The sequence below is a fragment of the Sorex fumeus genome, unplaced genomic scaffold, assembly GCF_029834395.1.
Source record: "Sorex fumeus unplaced genomic scaffold, SorFum_2.1 ptg000054l, whole genome shotgun sequence".
Lineage (NCBI taxonomy): Eukaryota > Metazoa > Chordata > Mammalia > Eulipotyphla > Soricidae > Sorex > Sorex fumeus.
In genome coordinates this window covers 41103897-41130981 of record NW_026606111.1, presented here as the reverse complement: position 1 = coordinate 41130981, position 27085 = coordinate 41103897, and the positions used below count along the sequence as shown (strand labels likewise).

At 39.4% G+C, this 27085-nt stretch overlaps 1 protein-coding gene and 2 non-coding genes across 5 annotated transcripts in view; all 3 read right to left on the bottom strand.

Annotated features, from left to right (window-relative positions):
• HSF2 (heat shock transcription factor 2) overlaps positions 1 to 19354 on the bottom strand; it is a 38608-nt gene extending 19254 nt beyond the window's left edge. For 2 of the 3 annotated variants that reach the window (XM_056124976.1, XM_056124978.1), the window contains exons 1-4: positions 19100 to 19354; positions 2328 to 2436; positions 2056 to 2183; positions 796 to 920 (exon numbers count right to left, since the gene is read on the bottom strand). In XM_056124976.1, coding sequence (XP_055980951.1) covers positions 796 to 920; positions 2056 to 2183; positions 2328 to 2436; positions 19100 to 19192 — 455 coding nt within the window. In that variant the 5' untranslated portion in view covers positions 19193 to 19354. Of the gene's footprint in view, positions 1 to 795; positions 921 to 2055; positions 2184 to 2327; positions 2437 to 17280; positions 17396 to 19099 lie in introns of those variants that run through there. The other variant, XM_056124977.1, reaches the window with a different exon arrangement.
• LOC130033906 (U4 spliceosomal RNA) lies at positions 13737 to 13870 on the bottom strand. The gene has a single exon (XR_008794010.1). It is a non-coding gene; the product is annotated as a U4 spliceosomal RNA (small nuclear RNA).
• A 2281-nt stretch (positions 19355 to 21635) lies between the features above and the next one.
• Positions 21636 to 21797, bottom strand: LOC130033800 (U1 spliceosomal RNA). Its single transcript, XR_008793983.1, has one exon. It is a non-coding gene; the product is annotated as a U1 spliceosomal RNA (small nuclear RNA).
• Positions 21798 to 27085: the final 5288 nt, after the last annotated feature.

Genomic DNA, 27085 nt, shown 5'->3' with positions numbered 1-27085 from the left:
CATTTTTGTGTTCTAATTTTCCCTAAGAGAGGACTCAGAAAAGTCTTAAACTCCAAAAAGAAGGATAAGACATGTAGAATTTTTTCTGGTTTGTGACCCAATTTGTGTTTTACCATGAAAACTAGACAAGTAGAATATTTCCTACACCAAATTAAAGATCTACTGTTTTATCGGTATGATTTGTAGCATCACGCAGTTCTGAATCCATGCCCACATTCACACAGTACTGACACCATGAAATAGAGGCAACCTTCACTAACACAGGTCTGAACTACATGGGTCCATCTATAGGTAAATTATTTTTCAATAAATACACTAGAAAATTAGGAAAATTTTCATTTACTACCACAAAATCAGAATTTACTATAAAAAAAGCTAGCTATATTTCACCAAAATGTAGGCACACATGTCAAGAGAAATATAAAAAATCATAACTGCAGGAAAGTTATGTGCTGTATACTGTATACAATTCTTAATTTCATATATCTAACTTATATTACTATTGTAACGAGCTCAAGTATTGTGAGTAGCTCATCTATCCAGTAATAATAAAAAGCCACAGTGGATTTTCAACTATAGTGTGCAATGAGGTTGGTATCCCTTACTTTTACATTGTTCAAAGGTCAACTGTTTAATTTGTGGGTAAATTCTAGGCCACAAATCAAAAATAAAGAGAATTTACACAGAGGAACACAACCCTTAATCTTGGCTTTGACTACATAATTTAAGTTATGGAGCAATCCTCCAAGACTCCCACAATCCCACAAGGCAATATATACATAAAGGACTTCATACCTTTTTAATTCAGAAAGCCTAGACTCAATAGTTTCTTGTTTTATTTGAACCTTCTGAGCACTACTTATAATTTTTGTTAAATCTTCCTGACGAATTTTATTTTCTTCTGGTTTTGAGGATGAAACCTTCAAAACAAAAATTTAGGAAATTAAATACTGAACACCATGACTAATGGTATAATTTAAAGCTTATTTTTAAGAGGTTTTTTTAGTCTGTTCTAGATGTGATATCTAGGTTCCAAAAACCCAGAAAGGATAAGGGAAAGAATGAACTTTCCAAGAAAGGATAAAGAAATAAGTAGTGCATATGTATGTGTATATATAATCAAAATACATCAACTATACATAAAACATGTGTTAAACTAGAGTTAATTATAAATAATATACGACCTATATATATTAACATGGAGATGTTGCCAAGGACAGAAGCATCCTAGGGTTGTTTCTTGATTTCCTAGTGTAAAACTCCCTGCAAATTCCTCAGCCTCCTATCACATTCCATGTTTAATTAAATTTGTATAGTAATAGCTATATACTTGGCCATTTTCTTTCATGGTTCATTACCTTTTGATTCCTTTACTCTTTCACAAATTTAGTAAAACTATTTTACTCCAAAAACCATATTATTCAAATATGTACTACTAAATGCATTTATTCTGAGTACTGGATATGCAGCAGTAAACTATAGTACTACTACAAGGATCTGACATTCTAGCACTTTATATTTTGTAAACTAAATTAGTAGTAATAAATCCCAATATGTATGATTTCTCACTCTCAATCAGACACAGAAAATGTTTTTCTTCTTCCTAGGAAGTATCTGAGGAGTACAATTCAGTATGGGGCAGTGTGTTGGGTAGATTGAGGAGGCAAAAGGAAGGTGGATATAAATATAATTAAAAAAAACTTTACTAGCCTAGGTCATCCCAAGAACAAACATTATGTATTTAATTTTAACAGTATAAAGTTTTGCCTTGCAAGCAGCCAACATGGTCAACCCAAGTTCGATTTCTCTGCCCCTCTCGGAGAGCCAGGCAAGCTACTGAGAGTATCTTGCCCGCATGGCAGAGCCTGGCAAGCTACCTGTGATGTATTCGATATGCCAAATACAGTAACAACAAGTCTCACGATGGAGACGTTACTGGGCCCGCTCGAGCAAATCAATAACAACGGGAGGACCGTGACCGAGTATGAAGTTGAAATCTTGGCCAAGTATACTATATGAAAAAGCTCAAATTAAATCATGTTACCAGTAGCTCACCTTCCTTTTAATGTTCTCCAACAAGTCATCCTGGCCTTGTTTGAAATAAGGATGCTGGAATTCAACAGGTCCATCTCGTTCCTGCTTCACAATTCCAGAATCAATATGTACTACTTTACGGAAACCATCTGAAAATATTTAAAATTGCAATTGTTAAGCAAACTAATAAAAAAATCAATGATGCTTCCATTAAGTATATTTCCCTTGATCACCTGAATGGGAATAAGATAGTTTAATCAGTAGCCAAATCAACTACTTTGGTTCATACTTACACATATTCAGTTGTCTCACAAAACTTGCCATGTTATTGTGTTTGAAATACTTGGGAAGGATTTCTTTTGCAAATCTTTGTTCATCCAAAACCAGAAAACTTTGTCCATTCTGAAAAAGAGGAAAAGATAGTTAAGATTTGATGACACCTGGTGACAGACATAAAACTCCAAAATGGGTTTTCCTTCCATATTTTCAGACCAATATCTTATTCCAGTACCTGGGAACAAGAAAAAACACTGCACCTAAACATTAACTGCAATTAAGCTCCTTGCTATCAACCTCAAACGTTTAGGACTTTCTCTCTCTCCAAAACAAACATTATATTCTTTGAGATGAAATATTAGAAATGCTATTAAAAAAGAAATGAGAAATACAAGCATGTAGACAGCATCACTATTTAACAATGTTTTAAAGCCAAAGTAACTGGGAGGATTGAAAGAGATAGCACAGCGGGTAGGGCGTTTGCCTTGCACGCGGGCAACCCGGGTTCGATTCCCAGAATCCCATATGGTCCCTTTAGCACCGCCAGGAGTAACTTCTGAGTTCAGAGCCAGGAGTAACCCGTTTTACAAAAATTTCAAGGAAGCAATATTTTATCAGTTTTTACAAGGACATAAGAGCTTTGTATAGTCAACCAAAAAAACTGATAATTCAATAAATACCTGATTATTAATAGAAGTCAATGGTATTCTCCCAAACTCCCCCAAAATGTTGAAAACATTATAAAATATGGTAATTAAAACAACACTACTGGAAAAAAAAAAGGTAACAAAGAATAGAATAAAGAGCCCCCGAATAAACTTTTACATAGATAGTCCAAGGATTTTTGACAAAGGTTTTAAGACCATTCAAAAGATAATCTTCAGGGCTACAGAAAAAATACCCCAAGTAGGGTGCCTATCTTGCACAAAGCCAATCCAGGTTCGATGGTGAGCACCCCACATAGCCCCAATCCTGGCCAGGAATGATCCCTGAGTACAGAATCAGAAGTAAGCTCTGAGTACCATCGATGTGTACCTCCCCTCCTCCTACCAAAAAACAAAACAACAACAACAAAACAACAACAACAAAACAACAACAACAAAAAAAAACCAAAGCCAACAACAAAAGATAGCCTTTAACAAATAATTCTAGGAAAACTGAAAACTTAGATGCAAAAGAATTAAGATTAAAAAAAAGAGAAAAAAGAATTAAGATGAACCCTTATGTAAAAATTAACTTAATATGAATAGAACAAAATTATGAACTAAAATTATTTTTTAAAGTCCTCAGCAGAAATGAAGAGTATCTAATAACACTTGAAGAATTATGCTATGCAAAATAGGACAATCACAAAGGAACAAATACTGAGGACCAGATTTGGCCCTGAGAGTGCCTAGAGATGGTGTCAACCTGCAGCAACACCCTGCCGCTTCCCAAACTGCTAACTTCCCAGGTGAGCATTGGAAACGGACCAGGCGCCAGGCTAAGTCTGCCAGAATGGAATTCCCCACTCCACAACAAAACACTAAACACAGTTGAACTCTAACAATAAATTCACAGCCCTGCAAAAAAGGATCAATAGGAAAGCAACAGAGAACCCCAAAGCAATCCTTGGGAAAGGAAGATGAGAATCATCATTTTCCCCAACATCAAACTATACTACAAATCGGTGTGGTTACTAGAATACAGTGTGGTACTGGTATAAAGACAGACCCTCAGGGGTTGGAGAGATAGAACTGAGGGTAGGGCATTTGCCTTGCACGTGGCCAACCCGGGTTCGATTCTCAGCATCCCATATGGTCCCTTGAGCACCGCCAGGAGTAACTCCTGAGTTCAGAGCTAGGAGTGACCCCTGTGCATCGCCAGGTGTGACCCAAAAAGCAAAAAAAAAAAAAAAAAAGACAGACCCTCAGATTAATAGAGTAGAATTGAAAATGAGAGACAGATCCTCAGGTATACGGTCAGTTAATCTTTGAAAAAGGAGTAAAAAAAAAGTAAGGTGTAGAGCAAGGAAAGCCTCCTCAACAAATGATGCTTCTGGGAAAACTGATTGATGACATGCAAAAACATGAACTCTGATTTCTTTCTAATACCATGCACAAGTCAAATAAAAACGAACTAAAAGACCTCAATATCAGTCCTGAATCCAAAGGTACATAAAAAGGAAAACGGGCAGAATTCTCCATGACAATGAAGCTAAAAGCATGTTTAAGGATGAAATGCCCAGTGACTGACCAGTAAGTGGAAGCAAAAATAACCAAATGAAACTACATTAAATTAAGAAGCGCCTACACCTCAGAGGAAACAAAGTCTAGACTATAAAGACAGCTCACAGACTGGAGAAATTACTTGCATACCACTCATTTGATAAAGGGTTAATATTCAAGATTAGAACTAAGAAAAAGGAACTCCAACGCCATCAAAAAAGTGGGGAGAAGAGATTAATAAAAAGTTCTTAAATACAAATGGCCAAAAGGCATAGGAAAAAATGTGATAGATCACTAATCTTTAGGGAAATGCAAGTTGAAACAATGAGATATCACCTACACCACAAAGATGGGCACTCATTAAAAAAAAGAACAACAACAACAACAAAATCAAAGGCGAGAAATGGTATAGTGTGTAGGGCACTTGCCTTGCATATGGTCGAAATGGGTTTAATCCCTGGCACCCCATATGGTCCACAAAATCCGCCAGGAGTGACAGGTGGGTTTTATTCATTACTAATGGGTTTCTCAACTGAATCTTTTTGGATAACAATATGGACATTTCTCAAAAAATTAGGAATTGATCTTGTATACAACCCAGTTATTCCAAGTTTGGGAATATAGTTCATGGGCCCAAAAACAAAGTAAGGAAGAGACATCTGCACTCCTATGTTCACTGCAGCAATGTTGACAATATTTCATTCTCGAAAAAACCCAAGTGCCCAAGAACAGATGACTGGATAAAGAAGCTATGATACAAATACATAATGGAATATTCGGCCTTAAGAAAAGATGGAGTCATGCAATTTGCTCCTATATATATGAATCTGGAGAGTAACATGCTGAATGAAATGAATCAGAGGGAGAGGGACAGAAACAGAGTATCATCACTCACATGGGGGATATAAAGAAACACAGTGGGGAAATAATGCCAAAAAGGAATAAAATGAAGAGCAGGAGAACTTAGTCCTTAGTAGAAAACTTGCCCCTGGGGAGCAGGGAAGGGACATAGGTCTGAGAAGGGACCACTACAACAAAGATAGAAGGAAGTGGTCAGTCTGGACAAGGACTGGGTGCTGAAAGGAGGTAAACTGAAATGCACGATGCTCTATTAGTAACATTATCATAATCCACAATGCCACAGAGGCAGGCTGAGGGATGGGAGAGAAACTGAGGACATAGGCAGAGAGAAGTGGACACTGGTGATAAGATTGGTGTTGGAACATTGTACATCAAAAACTGAATCATGAAGAACACTAACTTTGTAAATCAACAATGATTCAATAAATAAATAAAATGACAAATACCCAATGATTCTACTTACATGTGGTATTTAAATAGTGAATCAACTATCACTGGCTACAGGAGTGGGAAAGTAGAATTCTGTAAGAGCAAAAACCTACAGTTTCAGTACAAAAGCTTTTCGAAGACAGGTAATAGTGATGGTTGCATATCAATGCTAGATATACTGAATAAGTATTCTGAATTTGGTATTTTATCTTACAACATAAGATTCATAACAGATCTTTCAAATAAAACCCTATGAGACAGAAGACAATGATGATATACAGTACCAAAAAAACAAAGATCAACAAAACACACACCTGACAAAGAACACTCTATCCAGCTAGTCATTATCATTTGAAGGAATGACACAGAGCTTCACTGACAAGCAACAGCTTAGGGAATTCATAGCCCGAAAAACGGTTTTGCAAAAGGCCTTAAAGGAGCTTCTTTAAAGGACAGGGCAAATTTCCCAGCACAAGGTATTGAGTATGGCACTCACTTATGATACTTATGGTTGCCTTTACTAGATTCAGAAAGTTATGTTAACTCCTAGCTTAATATGAGATACTGTTATACTGTTATATTCACAGTTTTGCCTGACCGATGTTGCTGTTGTCCCAAAATTCCAAACGGGATAGGACCACTGTCTCCTTCATGCAAAATTCTACTTCACAGAGCAGGGAGAAAGGGCTGCAAAGTTTAAGAAGAGAACTCCCAGAACGACCACCAGAGAGCTCTTTGGCACTATTGCTGCAACATGGGAAGAAGCCGTCGTTGACAACATTGATGAGGAATATGATCAACTGGTTTAGCACCTACAAGACTGTGCGAGGAACGCCAAGAGATAGCCACAAGAAAAATGCCTGTCTTCAAAAACTCTTGAGCTTATTCACCAACGTTGTTTGGCGCATGCCTCAGGCAACTGCAAGCGAACCTCTGAGCTTGCAAAGCAGTGCAGAGAAGTAATCAAGGAAAACCTCAAAGAGAGAAGAGCAGAAGTACTAGTAGATACGGCAGAAGCCAGGAAAAGCATTCTTAACACCCGCCTGTCCTTCGCCAACTACAAGACCAAGATGACTGCCCTCCGACGTCCTGATGGATCTATCACATCTTCCAGAAGATGGCAATGGAGATTATCCATGACTTCTACTCAGATCTCTTCGACAGCCACGTCCACCTGCCCACATGCCAAATTCCGCAGGATGGATATGTTGTTCCCAACGTTCTCCCTTCCGAAATCTGAAACACCAATTCGTCAGTAAAGAAACGAACAGCAACTGGCCCAGATAAGGTCAGACCTGAACACCTGAAGAACCTGCCATTAGTACTCATCAATAAGCTGGCTCGGCTCTTCACACGCTGTCTGAATGCAAGGTTCCGTGCCAATGGAAAACCAGCAGGACTGTACTATTGTACAAGAAGGGAGACATCCATGACACTGGCAACTATCGCCTGATATGCCTACTGTCTGTCATCTACAAGCTGTTCACTCGAGTCATCCTGAATAGGATTGGCAGAACACGAGATGAAGGACAACCATGCGAGCAAGCCAGGTTCTGCAAAGGATTCAGCACCGTCGACCATATCCACACAATAACCAAGCTCATTGAGGTTTCTCGGGAGTTCAAGATGCCACTCTGTCTAACATTCGTTGATTTAAAGAAGGCCTTTGATTCTGTTGAGACTGAAGCGGTCATCGAGACCCTAGCCAAACAGGGTGTTCAATGTCAATACATCAGGATATTTTGTGAGCTGTACTGTGGATTCACTACAAGGATCTCACCATTCTAAAGGGAGGTGATCATTGAAGTCAAGAGAGAGATTCGGCAGGGTGATACCATTTCACCAAAACTCTTTAGGGCCATCTTCGAGAACGTCATGAGAAGACTGGGATGGGAAGGAATGGGAGTGAAGATAGACGGTCGGCAACTACACCACGTCCGCTTTGCTGATGACATTGTTCTAATAACACCAAACATTAGCAAAGTGGCACAAATGCTGGCCGGATTCGACCATGAGACTGGAAAGGTCGGACTACAGCAGAATCTCACGAAGACAATGTTTATGAGAAACAGTCTCATTCCTGACGCTCCATTCACTCTCAACAGGACGAACATCTCTGAATGCAACCGTTATGTGTACCTAAGTCGAGAAGTCAACATGACGAAAGATCTGGCACCTGAATTGCGCATAAGGAAGAGAGTGGCTTGAAACGCCTTCAAGAGCGTAGAAGAAATAGCTAAGAGGATGAAGAACCTCCAGCTCTGGGCACATTTCTTCAATTCCACTGTTCTTCCTGCATTAACATATGCCTCAGAGACCTAAAAAAGTAAAGTCAAGGCCCTCCTGTTGATCGTCGATTTGCTCGAGCGGGCCCAGTAACGTCTCCATTGGAGACTTTGTTGTTACTGTGTCTGGCATATTGAATACGTCACAGGGAGCTTGCCAGGCTCTGCCGTGCGGGCGAGATACTCTCGGTAGCTTGCCGGGCTCTCCGAGAGGGGCGGAGGAATCGAACTCGGGTCGGCCATGTTGGCTGCGTGCAAGGCAGACGCCCTACCCACTGTGCTATCGCTCCAGCCCACCTCAGAGACCTGGGCCCTACAAAAACAGGATGAGGACGCTATTCGGGTCTTCCAAAGAGGAACTGAAAGAGCTATGCTTGGAGTATCACGTTTCACTCAAATGAGAAAAAGAATCCAGAGTTCCTTCCAACCTCTGTCGATGGTCAAGAATCAGGGATGCTGTCTCATTTGCCAAGGCGTCAAATATCAGATGGGCCGGACATGTAATGATATTTGGAGACAACTGCTGGACTAGAGCCGTTACCAACTGGATTCCACAGGACATCAAAAGACCGTGTGGCTGCCCACCTACCAGATGGTCCAACTTCTTCAAGACCCTGAACAATCGGTTTGAGGCACTTCGTGTTCCTAGAACAAACAGACGCCATTGGGCTACACTAGCACATGACAGGGACAAATGGAGACGTTACTGGCGCCTACTCAAGCAAATTGATAATTAACAAGAAGTGATCAAGTGACTGTTATACGTTTTCAATAATGAATTAGCATCTCATTTATAGTGGATGTTCTGTGTAATTTATTACACACAATTGAGCAGCATCTATAATATTTTTCAATATAAACCAATATTCCCTTTCTTAGGATAAAGTATCTTGTGCTTTTTGTAAGCCTATTCATATTTCCCTCTTTAAATTTTTTGAATTCTCTCACTCTTAATAAATTTTACATGTAAATTCTAAAATATGGTAGCATAGAACAGTCTTCTTATGATAGGGAAGACATGATAATTACCATAAGATCGAATTACAAAATAAAATTTAGTGCAATATATTCTAGATGCCAGGGTTGATTATTTATGTCAACGAGAATAAGCATTTCAGCATAGCTAGGGAAAAAACAAAACTAAAAACCCAACAGGAAAAAAAAAACTAAACAACAAAAATCAATACCCAAATTATAAAGAATATGTTGATAAATCAAAGGCAAGAACAAAAACCACCAAATTGAAAAGTGGGCAAAGGACCTAAATAAACCTGTTTCTAAAGAAGCCCAATTGTTAACATTCAATTAATCAGCAGGGAAATGTAAATAAAAACCTCATTAAGATACTACTTCAGGGGTATGGTGCCACCAGCAGATCAATCTGTACTTGTGAGGCGAGTGCATCAGCAGCCTGATGGTGCCTTTAGACTTCCAGATACCCCCAAATTGCTGCTGTGCCTTTGGCCAGACCCCAAAAATATGGGGCAAAGTTTACCAAGAAAGTAAATGGCCAGAAGTTAGGTATATGGGAAACACACCCACAAACCACCTCTGGCTCAGCTATATAATTGGAGGCATGGCCTCTCTGGTTCCTGATTGAACTGCTTAACGGCCATGATCCCAGAGACTCAGAAACAAATCTCGAAACCCAGTGCCTTTTGGCAGAAATGCGTCCAATCCCTGCAGTAGGTTACCAGTGCTGGGCCAACCCAGGTGGGAATAGGTTTCGTGCCTTGGCCTGTTCCCCCTGGTGAACTGGTGGCCACCATCCTCCAGAGGCCACTGGACAGTCAGGTTTGGGCCCGCAGTGATGAGACATTTTGGGCCTCACAGGATGGGGGTGGAGCTGGTCCTGTCCTCCCCACCCCAACGAGATCCCAAGTCATCACCCACGAATGGCCTCTCTGGCTCCTGATTGAGCTGCTTAACGACCATGATCCCAGAGACTCAGAAACAAATCTCAAAACCCAGTGGCATTTGGCAGAAATGCGTCTGGACCCCACAGTAGGTTACTGTCGCCGGGCGACCCCAGGGGGGAAAGGGTGTTGTCACTCTGCCTGCTCCCTGTTGGCGGCTCGTTGGCCATCATCTGGACAGTCAGGCTTGGGCCCGCAGTGACGAAACTCGTTGGGCCTCACGGGATGGGGGTGGAGCTGGTCCTGTCCTCTCTGTCCCAATGAGACCCCAAGTCATTGCCCACGAACGACCTCTCTGGCTCCTGATCAAGCTGCTTAACGGCCATGATTCCAGAGACTCAGAAACAAATCTCGAAACCCGGTGGCTTTTGGCAGAAATGCGTCCCGTCCCTGCAGTAGGTTACCGGTGCTGGGCCAACCCAGGTGGGAATAGGTTTTGTGCCTTGGCCTGTTCTGCCTGGCGGCCCGGTGACCGCCATCCTCCAGAAGCCACTGGACAGTCAGGCTTTAGCCCACAGTGACGATACACTCAGGGCCTCACGGGATGGTTGGGGAGCCGGTCCTGTCCTCCCTACCCCAACGAGACCCCAAGTCATTGCCCACGAACAGCCTCTCTGGCTCCTGATCAAGCTGCTTAACGGCCATGATCCCAGAGACTCAAACAAATCTCAAAATCCAGCGGCTTTTGGCAGAAATGTGTCCGGACCCCGCAGTAGGTTACTGCTGCCAGGCCACCCCAGGGAAGAAAGTTTGTTGTCCCTCCACCTGCTTCCCCCAGGCGGCTCGGTGGCCGCCATCCTCCAGAGGCCATTGGACAGTCAGGTTTGGGACCACAGTAATGAGGCATTTTGGGCCTCACAGGGAGCCGGTCCTGTCCTCTCCACCGCAACGAGACCCCAAGTCATCGCACACGAACGGCCTTTCTGGCTCCTGATCAAGCTGCTTAACGGCCATGATCCCAGAGACTCAGGAGCAAATCTCGGAACCCACGAGGTTTAGGCAGAAATCCCTCCAGATTTAAGTGTTAAAATTTCAGAATTTCAAAATTGTGCGGCCACTACTGCAGCCACACAGCATCATATGTTATTCATAACCAGCAATAGAAAACAAATTGTCTACTGTTGCCTTTTCAGCAGATCTGAGTGCTGGGGTAAAATCTCAAATAATAATGGTGGGTCTGGTGTCAAAATATTGAATGTGATCAAAGTAGAGAGAGAGAGAGAAATGTGGAAATCATCTGCCCCACAGGTAGGGGGAGGGTGTGGGATGGGGGTATACTGGGGTTGTTGGGGGTGGAGAATGGGCACTGGTGAAGGTATGGGTGTTTCATTATATGACCGAGACTTAGACCCAAAAGCTTTGTAACTGCTCTCACAGTGATTCAATAAATAAAATTATAAAAAATAAAAAAAAAGGTAAGGTGGAGTTCATGCACAATTCTATCAGCTAATCAGTGGCTGAATAAATAGCAGTACTCCTACATTAAAAAAAAAAAGATACTACTTCGCAGTCTAAGCATGGATACTATAAGAAAAATAAAAGGTTAAATGTTGACGAGGATGAGGAGAAAGAAATATTTATACTGTTGTTAAGAATGTAAACTGGTAGTTATTTTGAGAAATAGTAGAAAGGTTCCTCAAAAAATTTAAAATAATAGTGTCTCATATGATTTACTAATTTCACTAAATCAAGAGTGCTTCTCTTTTCACAGTGGCATTGTCTATCTCAAAAAAAGTCACCTGTGTTCCTGTTTTCATAGTGACACTCCGTGACACTCCACAGTACTAGATGTGAGTAAAAAGTATCAAGGGATAAGGAAATTTTGAGAGGTATAGCTAACAAAATTTATTCTTTAAAAAGAACGAGATCTTACCATTTACAACATTATTAATTCTCTGTAAGAATAACAACTGTGTTTAATGCCTCAATAACATTTCTCAGTGTGACAAATTCACCTGGCCTATAATACTCCAGGCAGATAAGATTCACATTAATTGAACTGAGTTGGGTTCCAGAGAAATTTTTAAAAAGGGGAAAATTCAAACTGTATCAGAATCCTATACTCAATATAACTGAATGAAACTTGGAGCTAAGAGTTACAAACAAAACTTCAGCAACTACTGATGAAGAAACGAGGATATGAGCAATCAAAGCTGAATTATCTTCAGACTTAAAATATATTTCTCCTTTGGTTAGCTCAGGTTGTTTACATTTCCTTAATCTTAATTGTAGCTAAAAGTTTAAAAGGTATTCAGTAAATCTGAAAAATTCTTAGCATTAAACAAAGTTTATACATTTGATGTCAATGAATGATATTTAAGCTTTGTAACACTGTGAAATTTAAAATTTAACAATCAAATGTGACACTTAAAATAAAGTTTAAATAACATAAAATTTAAGAGGTTCCATCTTATTACAGACTGAATTATAAAGCAAAACCTTGTTTTTATTTCAACTTAAAATTAGGTAAAACTACTGAATTTTTAAATAGATCTTTATTTAAAGTTATTAAAATAAAGTTGGTAAAGGTAGAGGCCCTCCTGTTGATCATCGATTTGCTCGAGCAGGCCCAGTAACGTCTCCATTGGAGACTTTGTTGTTACTGTGTCTGGCATATCGAATACTCTCGGTAGCTTGCCGGGCTCTCCGAGAGGGGCGGAGGAATCGAACTCGGGTCGGCCATGTTGACCGCGTGCAAGGCAAACGCCCTACCCACTGTGCTATCGCTCCAGCCCTTTTACTTAACATAAAATTTAAGAGGTTCCATCTTATTACAGACTGAATTATAAAGCAAAACCTTGTTTTTTATTTCAACTTAAAATTAGGTGAAACTACTGAATTTTTAAATAGATCTTTATTTAAAGTTATTCTTTGTAATGTCTCCATCAATTTAACTACCGTATTTGTCTTTTCCATCAAAATCTTGTAAATATTTTAAATTCCTCTTTCCTATTCATGACCATCTACTTAGATTTGATTTAAAAGTGCTCTTTTAGAAAATTTACCAATGCTCTGTCAGGTTTGATCTTATTACATGACTCTGGAGCATTAAATTCCTCACTAAAGACAATGGTCTAAAATATTATTTCAACTCTGAAACTCCACACCAATAAGTTTCATATTTCATAATTTTAAATTTTCTTCCACCTACCAAGAGATACTGTGTTATTACTAATCCTGACCATTTCTTCTTTACACTCTTTCTTCAGGCAATCTCATTCATACCATGGTACCTAAAGAGATTTATTGTGTATGACTGTCACTTCTACACCTGCTGAGGTTCTGCTGAAGAATAAATTGCCCTCTTAGAAGAAATTCTTTATAATTTTATTAAGACATATGATATGGGCTCAAAGACAAACTGAAGGAAAGTAACAAAATTTGGAAACAAAATGTAGTAATTCTAAAAGAGGCAGCTATACATATTATCGGGCAAAGAAGTAGCTATCCAATGGAAATAAAAAACAGGAAAACCAAATAATACCATGGAAAATGGAGTAACTGAAATATTCAAAGCTCCAATACACAATATACAAGGGTTGTCACACATAATAGAAGATGTATTATCCAACAGAAAATCATCAAACACACTGATAGGAAACACAAATAAATACTAAGAGAAGGTTCTTAAGCTCATTAGAAACAGAACATTTAAATCAAGAGCCCCACTGAGATAATACTTTACATCCACTAGGTTGAAAAAAATATAAAGAACTGTATTGTTTTGAAGAAGTCATGGAATAACACTACTCTTGTCTAACAGTTGATCTCTTTGGAAAACAATTTTGGGAAAAGTTTTCATTAGCAATAATCGTGCCTTGGATAAACCTCACTGGCTACGATACTGCCACTGTGCAAAGCTTGGAAAACAATTTTGACTGTCCTGTGTTTAAATGTTTTATATCTTAATATTCAGCAATTCCATTACCAAATGCTTAATTTTATATGCCAGAACGAAATCTTTACCACTTAAACTCCAAACTCTGAGTACAACAGTGAGATAAATATCCAAATATCAAATATCCAAATATCTACATTTCCACTGGATATAGAAAGTCATTTTCAAGCTACTCAAAAACACACTTGTTTTTCTTCCTTGAACTACAATCCTCACCTCCTTTGAAATCAGGAGTGGCATGAATTCTGTTCAATGAAATGTAAAGCAAAATAATTTTCAAATAACATTAGTTATCCATTTGTAATCTCAAATTTATACGGTCAAATAAAATCTTCACTTGCCTTTGAATCTTTCATACCATCATTAACCCCATTGCATACATCAAATCTATGTTAATTATTCATTGTTCCACCTCCAACTTGTCAATTTATCAATAAATTCTGCAGCTCTTTCTTTAAAGTAAATGTCAAATAGAATTACTTACTACCTCCACTATTACCCTAGTCTCACCCACACTTATTTTGCAGTGAGTCCTAGTCATAGCACTCTTTATAGTTGCTCACAAGTATTTTGGTTCAACTGAATAGATGAGTGGACACAGTGGACCAAATATTTCTAAACTTTAAATTAATGTAGATTATATCAAATTAAGAGTGCCACCTGCTTACATCTTTACTCTTTCACACAACCCTTTTTGTGACTCATGTTGTTATTAGTATTCAATCTAAAGTTGGTTAAAAAAAAAAAACTCTTTACATGCTGAAATCCCACCTTGCTGCTGTTTAAACTGGTAAGATTTCAAGAATATAAGACTTACAAGACTTATAAGGAACTTACAGTCTTATAAGGAACGTTTCCTAATCAATAGGGACAGAAAGTGAGTACTAGGAAGATATGGGATGCTCTCAATAACCCTTACCCATAAATGCGGGCAAGCTTTCAGAGAGTAGGAACAGATGTTATAGCTCAAATTTATCTTCTGTACTTGGTTAAAACCATTCAAAATAATCTCACAAATCATCTACAACTTCAGCCTCATTATATTAAAACTTTTCCAAATTAAAATTTGTAGTACTTTTAGCCAAATCTGTTAACTTATAAATCTGTAACATTCCTTTTACGTTTACGAGCTTATTCTCTTATGTATACCAAAAATGTCAATGAATCTTTTGAACTTTTCTGTAGGTTCCTCTAAAGTGAATTTTACCACTATCTGCCATACTTGTGACCTCTTGTTTTCACTTGAGAATATCCTAATAATGCTATCTGAATATCTAAGAACCTAGCATTCAATCAGGTCCACAACAGCTAGAAAAACCCTCTCCAGAATTTTCTATTACCTAATTTCTCTCTGGGCTGGAGCTATAGTACAGTGGTTAGGGCATTTGCCTTGCACGCCGCCGAGGCAGCCGACGAGAGCTGGATTCCTCCACCCCTCTCAGAGAGCCCGGCAAGCTACCAAGAGTATCTCACTCGCATGGCAAAACCTGGCAAGCTATCCGTGATGCATTCGATATGCCAAACACAGTAACAAGTCTCACAATTTGTCGTGAGATGTTATTGGTGCCTGCTCGAGAAAATCGATGAACAATGGGAGGACAGATCTATCCCTGCTGATTTAATGATAGGGAAACAGTGAAATGCCAAAGGGCCCAAAAGGTGAAACAGATGGATAGATAATGTGAACTTCCTAGAAATCACTTCCTAGTCCTCCAAAGCACAGGGAAAACAGAAATCTAAGACATAGCACTGGCAAACATAACGACTTTCCTTTTCTTCCCTTCTTTATGGGGTTTCACTTGAATATGCACTTAAACTAAGCATCAAATTTCAGTAATAGTAAAAGCTATTCTTTCTCATCAAGGGCAAAAACTTCATTCAACTTCTACTAAATCTTGTCTATGAGGAGGTATCAAATTTCTTCAGTTGTGTCTAAGCTAAGCTTGTGTATGCCCTTTCTTTAGAACTGTTACATTTAAAACATCTTTAGGTTGCCCATCAGAATTGTCTTTTTGAACACCAATCTGAGTCAAATAGATCTGTAACAATTTGAAGTCATAGAAAATATAAAAACAAAGGAAAATAAACTCCCAGGGGAAGAATGTGAATAAAGTTTGTGAATTATAGGAAAAAAGAAACTATGTATAATGTTTTCAAGACTACATGAATCTAAAGACATTTTTAATTTAGTCAGCAACATTTTGCATAATTTAGAATGCTCAGAATATTGTTTTAATAATTAGCTATTTGAATGGGATTGCTTCATATTTAACACAGTATTCTATATCATAAATATTCAAGGACACTAAAGTTACGTTAAATTTTTAATATTGTAACAGTTTAAAAACGAATCAGTAATTTTCTCTATCTTACACTCAAGCTAGAGTAGTAAATTATTTTCTACAAATGAGAAAAAAATTGCATAAAGAATTACTGCTGCTTCTAAAAGGTTTTAATGTTTTTAGCTCAGACAAAAATGCTAAATTAACAAAAATAGCAAAACAAGTTTGAAGGAAAGCAGTAATAACCACAAATATCAACTTTTAAGTAACTTCATTTTGTTTCTTTTCACTCTAACATCATTGTTTAAAGTTTCAGCTATCATTGTTAATAAAGCTTCTGGAAAAATCTGTGACAGAACAAGAGAAAACTTTTTTAAGCAATGAATCCCTAAACAGCATTAATACAGAAGTATTCACTGATTTATAAAGATGTTAATATTTTCGAGTGCTATGGATGGAAACTTGATTTTGGAAATCAAAAATCTGTTGGGAGTTCACCAATCTTTGTAATTATGGATGAGAATTTAACTCGAATTAACTTAAATGTCAAGCACTTATTTATATATAATCATCTAAACAAAAACTAAGTTCTTATCAAGCATCATTCCTACCACTGTCATTATATAGCCCAGGATCTCACTGATTCATCAGACATAAACTACCATGTCCCTAGCACACTGTACCTGCTCATAGAATTTTATTTTGATTGTTCCATCACATTATTAGAATGTGAGCAGGTAAAACACAAATTTACTTGTCTTAATAGGATTAAGTAAGAATAACTTTATGACTTTATTTGTCTTAGAACTCATAAAATGACTTTAAATTAGCATGAAACTTCACATTTGATACTGCTCAGAAGAACGCTATTAAAATATTTTGGCTAATGAGGATTTATTAGACTTGCTACCGACAGATTCGCCGACAATGAAAAGTAATTACAGATTTGGGGCAACAAATGCAAGAAGGCCCGTCCAAATCGAAAAAGGATGTGTAAAGTTAGGCTGGGAGCAGATTGGGTGGGAGCAGGCACTCCATCCAATCGCTAACAAGAAAACAAGACAGAGCAACCATTGCCTCGGCTGATCCAACCTTGTCAACTTTTAATCCTTCTGACTGATGAAAAGCATGAGACATCTGTTTATTTTTAAGTGTGTGCTGGTGGCCGGCTTCTTCCTTATTTTCACCTTTACACAACTGTACCAAATTATCAAACGTTTATATATACACACCATCCAATTCATGATACTCATCTTTAAGACCTTAAGCCCTACAAGATAAAAACAAAAGAACAAGTGACAGTAAATACAATGCGGTAAGTAAGTCCTGCTAGATAAAAACCAAAGAACAAATGACAGTCAATACGGTGTGGCAAGTCATCAACATCTCATGTAATCCATACCCTGCTCCCGTGTTAGAGAGAAGTAAACGACAACAGCAGCCCCTAGCAGAGGAAAAAAAAGAAGGGAAGGGAGAAGAATGCTCAAGATAGAAGAGGAAGGGAGAAGAACGCTCAAAACCCCGCACTGAACAGGTGCCAGCTACCCTGCAAGCCTTCCCTCTCCCCTCTCTTATTCTGGTCCAGGCCTGTAAACAAGAAACTACTCCAAGGAGCTGCTCAAGCACAGTCGAGTAATCCACACCTCCTCACGACAGCGCTGCAAACGCTCTCGGCTTGGGGATAGAGTTGAACCCGAACGTGCCGTTTACGTAATAATCCTGAGGCTTAAGAATCTCCGCCGCTGCAACCGGCAACCAGACAGGGTCTCCTGTCACCTAGGCAACCCGTTGATCTGCTCGCTAATGAAAACTTGGCCCAACCCGACAGAGGAGCGCGAAAGCAGGCGTTTCTGTTCAGTGAGCAAAGTGGGGGTGACATCCACAGGCATTATACCTCCCCTCACCTAACCCTCAACCCCCCCCCACCACACACACACACACACACACACACACACACACACTCTCTCTCTCTCCAATCCCGGTAGCGGGAAATTCAGAAATTCCTTTTAGTTCCTAAGTTCACTGGACACCTGTTATGCAAATATCTAAAGGGGGAAAAAAAAACACTCAGTGGACACAAACGGTTCAGTCTCGTGGAAGTGGGGGATGTGGGGAGGGGAGACAACGGTCCATCTCCTCTTCCCGATGAGATCTGGCGGTGTCCAGGGCCTTCGACACGCCGGACGAAGGCTCCATCGCCGGTCCCACGGGAGCGGAAAAAAAAAAAAAGAAAAAAAAAGAAAAAAAAAGCCTATGGCGAAGCTGGGAACCTGCCTGGCAACCTCTGCCCACTGGCCCGGCCTGCTCCGCGCCCGCGACGCCCAGCGCTGGGTTATCATCGTTCGGAGCGCCGAGAAATCAGGTCGCGGGGAGGCAAGATTTGCCTCCCAGAACCCGTCGCGCAGGGGAGCGTCCGCCCGGGGAAGCGCTGCTGGCCCGCGGTGCCCTCCGCGATCGGTTCCCCCCGCCCCCCACGCCCGCCGGGCGGCAGGAGCGAGGATGAGTGCGCAAGGACCGCGGCGGCTCCCGCGCCCGCCGGCCCCGCGTCCACCACCGCGGCTGGGCCGGAGCGGACCGTTACGGGGCCTCTCACGGGCCTCGGCGCGAGCCGCCCCTCCCCCACCGGAGGGCCTGAGCGAGCGCTCGCTCCCGCCGGCGGCCCGGGCAACCCCCGTTTCTCCCGCCCCCCCCACCCCCAACCAGCCCCGCGGCTCCCCCGCGAACAATACCGGAGACCCCGGGCCAGGCAGGGCCCCGACTCGGCCGCGCCGGGCCGCCCGGTGTTTCCTCAGGCCGCCCGCTGTCCAGAAGGGCAGCGAGCCGCAGGCCGCGAGACGAGCCCGCGGGAGGGAGCGAGAAGGCGGTTCTTCGCGGGGTGCCTGCCCGAGGCCGCCGCGGCCGGCCCCCGTACCTGGCTCCAGGTGATGAACTCGTTCGTGTGCGTCTCTTCCACCAGCGTCCACAGCTTGCTGAGAAAAGCCGGCACGTTGGAACTCTGCTTCATTGTTGACGAAGACGCCGGGATTCCAAATTCGACACCCGAACGCGGCGGTCGCGGCGGCGACGGCAGCTGCTCCCCGAGAACGCAGCCACGACGCAGGCGCAGCAGCTGCCGGGCCCCGCCCCCTCGGCCCCGCCAGGCGCGCAGCGAGGCGCAGAGGCCCGGCGGCCGCACGTGACGGACAGGGCTCCGCTCCCGGCTCCGGAGCACAGGTCCCGCGCCGGGGCCCCTTCCTGGCCAATCGCAGGCGCCCGTCCCGGGACGGGCGAGAAGCGATTGGGTGGTGTGGAGGAGGTGGGCGCAGAAGGGGGCGCTGCCTTTCTCATTCGCCTTTTATACCCGTGTCTCATTGTAGCGGGACTTGAGGCTTGGGGTGAGGGGGGTGGGGGGAGGGAAGGGGGGCAGTGTTTGGTGGTTTCACGTGGAAACGGCTTCGTGTTCCTGGGTGGTGACTGAGAGCTTGCAAAAAAAAAAAAAGTCCTCGGAGGCCTCTCTGAGTCATGACTTTGGCAGCAAACGGCCGGTTTGCGCCAGACTGGAGGAAGAGCTTTAATGATGGGGGGTGGGGGTGGAGAGGTGAAGGGGAGGTGGCGCTTAAAGAAAAAAAAAAAACCAAAAAAACAGTTTTTGTACGTGAAGTGCTAGGCCCCAAATCGAAACTTAGAAATAATGAAACTTGACCTTAAATTTCTCTTTCTTACTCTCTCTCCGTCTGCATGTTTATGCAAAGGAGTAGTTTGTTAATGCTACTAAACGCATGAACATAAGTATTTTTAATTCGACTTTGAATGCCCATTGTATGCCCACCATAAAAATATTCTCTTGCAGGTACTGCTCTTGCAGGTACTTCACAGCTATCTTCTTGTGATTACCTAAGCTAGTTAGGTGTGTTGGAAAGGGAAAATAAAAATCAGTGGACCAGGAGTCCGCATGTCCAAGGTTTGCTTGACCCAATTTCCAGGACATTTTATTTATTTTAAATTAACACTACAATGTAAAGCAATTCTTCACCTTGTTAGTGCTTCTCCCCAGCCCCTCTCTGGGAATTTCTCTTTTTTCCCTCCAATGTGAGAATGGATTTAATTTCAATGTGAAATGTTTTGAAAAGTTATTTTTGATAAAAACCACAAAATTAAATGTTTATTTTTGCCAAGTCAGCATGGAATTTACAGTTAATTTTTAGAAGTCATATAATTAACACTTCATACAGAATTCAATATAGTGTTACTTTACTCTCTGAGAATATAAAAAAATAATACACTGGCATTACACAAAAATTTATAAGCAAATAGTCATTAAATACTGACTTTGTGTTCAGCGGGTTCTATTTGTGGAAAGCAAAATCATATGTATGACAGGAAATATCTTGTACAAATGAAATATTTTATACAAATGCATTTGATAGACCTTTATATGTGCCGAGACTTTATGTATGTTTTCTCAGTTTATCTTTAACCTTGGGGTATTTCTTATTATCTCACTTTTCTGGTGAAGATTCTAAGGCTCAAAAATAAATGAATTTACCTATGTAACAACTTGTAAATGGGAAAGGATACTTCTCAAAGCTTTGTTGAACTCGAAAATCTAAACTCTTTCCATTACATGATGATGGCCTTTCAATGTTTAAAAGGCCTATATACTAGTTTAAGAAACAAGCTGGAAACAATGATTAGCAAATCATTAACATTAAAAAAAAAAACTAAAAAAAAAAGCATGAAAAAAGCATGAAACTAAAAAACTAAAAAAAAAAGCATGAAAAAAGCATGAAAAACTAAACAAGTACAGGTACTTGTACAGTACCCAATTAATACACTATCTGAAAGTAGAGTGATCTGTGAAACACTGTTGTACTGAAATGGCATAGAATGAAGAAACAGTTTATAAACTTATTTCATTCCCACTTTATTCAAACACTGTGGTTTAAAATGTTGCTCGTAATTTGTTACATTATTTTCCCAACATCCCCTCCAGCCTGGCCCCATAGCAGACCCACAATATATTTTTGTTATATTGCTTGTTACTACTAAGTGGCTAACTTAGTGATCAATAAATATTTTAGTAGAAGAAAATATGTGAAAATTGTTCCATCTTACCATGGGGACATTAAGTTCTTGTCTAAGGGTTTACTAATAAACGGCTGTTGGAAGTTAAGCCTTCTATGTTAATGCTTTTGTTAGTTGAGATTAGTTGGCTTCTGTGTTATAGTCCCATCCAATCTGGTATGCTACTACTGGGATGTAAGTATTGGAGAGTTTGGAGATGTCGCTCCAGAAAATCCAGAATAATTTAAGTGGGCAGTCAGGCTGGAGGCGTGCAGGTGGTTTCCGGGTGTGTGTGTGGCTGTCAGGGCTTTGGTAGGGTGAGAGTTGAAATGGCCCTCTCTAGAGGTTTCCCTAAAGATCTCAGCCAATGGGTATCAGAGAAATGTCACCCCCACCCCCCGCCCAAGAGCGCGGATGTAGTCCCCCACTACCATACCACAAATTATGTAATCAAATTTCCCAGATTTGGGGAAATCACACAGGTAAGTACACCTGACTACAATGGATAAGCCTTGCCCTGGGAAAACCACCTTCTTGATCATGGTTCTCCCCTACCAGGTAAGAAATTTTCGAGGCTAGTTAATATCTTTTGAGATTTATTCTTGAGTCCCTGGAACAAGGCTGGTAGATGGTGGCGTAGAAGCTTACATGGTGGTGACAGTGGAACATGGGTGTGGCTCAAAGTTATTCGCGTGCCAAAAAGATTTAAGCATTCCCAATTTCCCCTCAAAGTAAAAAAAGAAAAATAAATCACAGCAAATAATGCATAAAACCAGAGTAACTGTCATTGCCACTGTCCTCCCAGTAACGTCTCCATCATGAGACTTGTTGTTATTGTGTTTGGCATATCGAATATGTCACGGGGAGCTTGCCAGGCTTTGCTGTGCGGGCGAGATGCTCTCAGTAGCTTGCGGGGTTCTTCGAGAGGGGTGGAGGAATCGAACTCGGGTCGGCCATGTTGGCTGCAGGCAAGGCAAACGCCCTACCTGCTATGCTATCGCTCCAGCCCAAAACCAGAATAGTAAACATAGAAAATCAATAATAAATACATAGCCTTGTAAATTCTGGGAAAGGACTTTGATGTTGTCACTATGGTTGACCCAAATGTGTCCTGCCTCTAGGCTAGATCAATGAAAAGACAAAACTAAGGACTTACTCCACTTCCACTTCTATCTTTTGTCATAAAGGAAAAATTTCTCTGAGTTAGCAAAAGTAGTTACTAATCAGGTTTCTCATAAAAGCAACATTTTTAACTATGCTTTTGAAAGTAGGTGACTACCTACTAGAAATATCGATAAAGAGTTAAATGAAAAATGAGAATTCATGGAATATGGAGATTTGTTGCTTTTTAAGGAGAAAATACATTTGAGTAGCTAAATGGAAGACAAGAAGATAGTAGGCTAAGGATCCTGGTCTAACAATTCAGGTTGTAAGATTGGTAGTGACTGAGAAAATAAGGCTTTTTTTGACTGCATTGTATTATTTCCATTTAGAATAAATAGGTGTGGTTAGTTACAAGCAGAAACCCCTCTGCGCATTCACCTGTACAGAGAACAGTGTTTTGCTGGGCCAAAAAGTTGGTTTAATATTCTGTTGTTACAATATTGAAACACTTAATATTAAATAAGATCCCATATGTTTATTTTTGTTCTGGGATCTTTAATATATTACCGGTTTCCGATGTAGTATGCCTGATAGACAAGTGGTTCTCCAACTTAAGCATACTTTCAAATCATTTGAATGGGAGAGTTGGTGAAGGAAGGAGAAAGAAACTGCCAATATAATAGATGAGCAATTAATCACTTAACAGAACTTACTACTTATCAGGTTGTATTACTTGTATTTGCAAAGCTAGTAAAGGTACTATTATTAACCATGTAGCCTGATGATGGTGGAAAAGACATGATGTGGCTAAAATTATATGGTTAAACTTACAACAGGAACCATATATTTGGTATTCCATATATTTAGTAGTAGGGCTTTCAATGGAACAAATATTGGAATCCTGGAACTACTACAAGCAAATTAAGTGCCATAGAGTCTCATACTTAAAGTCATTTATCTTTGAAACAAAATGGCGTTTTGGTGGGAAATGGATATGCTTCAGTAGTCTTTTAAATAAGTTAAGAGAAGACTTTGAGATTTAATTTCTTAAAATTTCAATGTCAAAGAAATTTTCTTTTCTAAGGCTGTAACTCTCCAGTGCAAAGGACACTGACCCAGAGGAGTTTCTTCTTTAATATGACAAGTGCATTAATACCACTTTTTTCAGACTTGGGTTAAAACTGATAAACTGATATAAAAGTTCATTATATGCCAAATTTGTTAGAATCTGATTAGCTACCCAATTGAAAATCTACTTCAAGTTTATGCAAGACTTTCCTGGTTTAGTACTGAAAATTCTTTGCCTCAAGCACTCCTTTAGCCTCAGGAAAACCCAGATGTTTGATTCATCTAACTCTAGGGGTTCTAATTCTAGGGTTTTCCAGTTATTAATGTGTGGAAAGGAAGCAGGTATTCATAAAGTAAACCAGGCATTCATATGGCAAATAGTATATATGAGGGATCTAAAATGTTAGTACTGGCTTAGCTGTTCTGGAAGCAGTTACTCTTTTTTTATGTAAGATAGTTTTATTTAGAGAAAATTTTTTAAAGACAAATTAGGGAATACACAACAATTCATTCAAAAATACATATGCACACCATTATTCTTTGTAGCACATAATACATAGCTATGATTTAGAATCATATTATATCATAGAATCAGGTATCTATGATAAACGAATAGATAAAAAGCTAGTACTATTGGGGGCTGGAGCGATAGCACAGCAGACAGGGAGTTTGCCTTGCACGCAGCCAACTTGGCCGACACAGGTTCGATTCCCAGCATCCCATATGGTCCCCCAAGCACCACCAGGAGTAATTCCTGAGTGCATGAGCCAGGAGTAACCCCTGAGCATTGCTGGGTGTGACCCAAAAAGAAAAAAAAAAGCTAGTACTATTCATACACAATGGAATACTATGCAACTATCAGGAATGGTAAAACCATGCAATTTGCTGCATCTTGGAACTAGAGGATAACATGTGAAATGAAGTAACTCAGAAGAATGACAAATGCCATACTGATCTCACTTATCTATGGTATATAAAATAACTATTTCAGGGAATGTGAAGTATCCAAGTGGGACCACCTAGATTATCCTTGACCCTAGATTGTAGTAATAAGGACAGAGAAGGAAAGAAATCAAGGTGGGTGTGGAGTAAGAAGAGACAGAAGGGAAGTAACAAGGGCAGGGATTGGGAATCTAGGCACACTGGTGGTGTAGAGGTGAGGCATATGCATATATCTAAATCACAGAGCCAAGCACTGTAATTCAGGGACCCAAATACAATAACCAAACTTTAAAATGTGCCTGTTAAGGAGGTAGACTGTGCGGTGGGAGGGAATCCGGGGGTACTGGTGGAGGGAAGCTGACACTGGTGGTGGGATTAGTGTTGGGACACTGTATGTCTAAAATAACTCTTATGAACAATTTTGTAAATCACAATACCTTAAAAATTATAAAGTCAGATATGAGGAAATAAAGATATGTTCAAGATAGAACCAGAGTGAGGGAAAAATCTTGAATTACTTTTAGAAGGTTATATAAATATATAGATTTTCTACAAATTGTCTTAGCTCTCTGAAATCTTCCTTCCTTCCTTCCTTCCTTCCTTCCTTCCCTCCCTCCCTCCCTCCCTCCCTCCCTCCCTCCCTTCCTTCCTTCCTTCCTTCCTTCCTTCCTTCCTTCCTTCTTTTTCTCCTTTCTTTCTTTCTTTCTTTCTTTCTCTTTCTTTCTTTCTTTCTTTTTTTCTCTTTCTTTCTTTCTTTCTTTCTTTCTTTCTTCTTCTCTTTCTCTCTTTCTTTCTCTCTCTCACTTTATTTTCTTTCTTTCACTCTAAACTGAGCATCAAGATAACCTTGAGCTAATAAGCCTATGGCTTTTCGAAGGTGTCCTACTTCAAATGTAAAAATGGAGATCCTAACTCCATCTGCTTCATCTTCATTGTCTTTGGCCTGTGTGCACACAGGACCACAGGCTGATTGAGGTCAAATAAAACTTACTACAACTTAAAAAAAAAAATGGAGACCCTATATATCTTTTCAAAAAATTAAGATCATTAAGCTCATTAACTTACCAAGATTGCCAACCTGTTAAAAATATTATATCTTTTAAAATTACTGCTCAAATATATCTTTATAGTCATAGTAATTTGAAAGATAAACATAAATGTCATGGTTTTATTAAATATCATGTAGACCAAATATCCAACAACAAATTTAGCTATTATCTGGTTTTGAAAGAAAAGTGGTATGTTAGATGACTAATAAAGTTATATGTAAATCATACACTAATGAAATATTTTTCTTGCCTTCATTTCAACTAAACAAGTAGTTAGGTATCATTAAGATTTTCATATCATCTGTGTTCTATTTTATATTAATGATCATAATATTGAAATGTAACTATTCAATACAGAATTATGTTTAAAATTCAACATATTCTAAATATATTTAAACATAAATATACATATATAAAATATTTAACATACTTTGTAAAGTTATTTTATAAAGCTATTTAAATTAGTGTTAATAAATAAAAAATATTTAACATACTTTGTAAAGTTATTTTATAAAGCTATTTAAATTAGTGTTAATAAATAAAAAATATTTAACATACTTTGTAAAGTTATTTTATAAAGCTATTTAAATTAGTGTTAAAAGAGAAATTAGTTATATACCTGTATTCAAAAAATTATGAAATATGAAAAATATTAAATGTAAACTATAATCAATAACTTTTAAATTTTTATACCTTTTGGTTACTGTGACTAAAACTGCTATGGCCATAGTTGTGTGCACATAATTTTAAGTATTTTTGCCTTTTCATTTGACAACACACAATGGAAATTGTTTCAAGGCAACAGGCATAGCTATAATTTATTGTTTTTGTTTTGCTTTTGTTTTACTTTTGGGATCATACATAGGGCTTACTTCTGACTCTACACTCAGGGATCACTCCTGATAGGGATCAGGAGGCCATATGTGGGGCTGGGAATTGAACCCAGTTCTGCTGTGTGCACAGCAAAATCTCTACCAAGCTGTAGTATTACTTTGGTCCTACTTTTTAAAATGACTTCATGGTATTGCACAGGGTGATCACAATAAACTTAAGCATTCTGCTACTGGTATCTTTTTGTTTCTTGTTATTTGTTTTCTTTTTGAATCGTGCTGCAATAAAAGAAAACCCTTAAATATAAATTCTAGAATATTGGTGTTTTGATTTTCCTAAATTTGTGAGTTCACATTTTCATATTTAATTTGGCTATTTTATCTGGACTTTTCATTATTTTCTAACTTTCAAAAAGAAAATTTTGCTGAGTAAAAGCCCACAGAGGAGCTAACAGAACAGTATTTGATATGTTTCCAACACTGTGATGCTCCTAGCAACCAGAAATGTCAACATCATGCTTCTATGGTAATAGCAAATGTTTAAGCTTGATAGAAAAGAAACTAATATATGGTATTTAGGGAGTTGCTTTGCTATTAGACAAAGATTAAAGAAGGTAGTTTTGTTCTCTGCTAATTTATAGTACATTTATTCAAAACCACTGTACAAAATATTATGAATAACATTGCTGGCTGAAAGCATATATTCCATTTTGCTTCTGGCACCATTTAGTTCTTACTTAACTTTTACTGGATTAAATTTATAATTGTTAGTAACTATCTTCTCCAAACCAATTTAGCTATGTGAAATTATTAAAATTATTAAAATTATTGTTTACAGGAATATTAATTACTTGAGAGCCT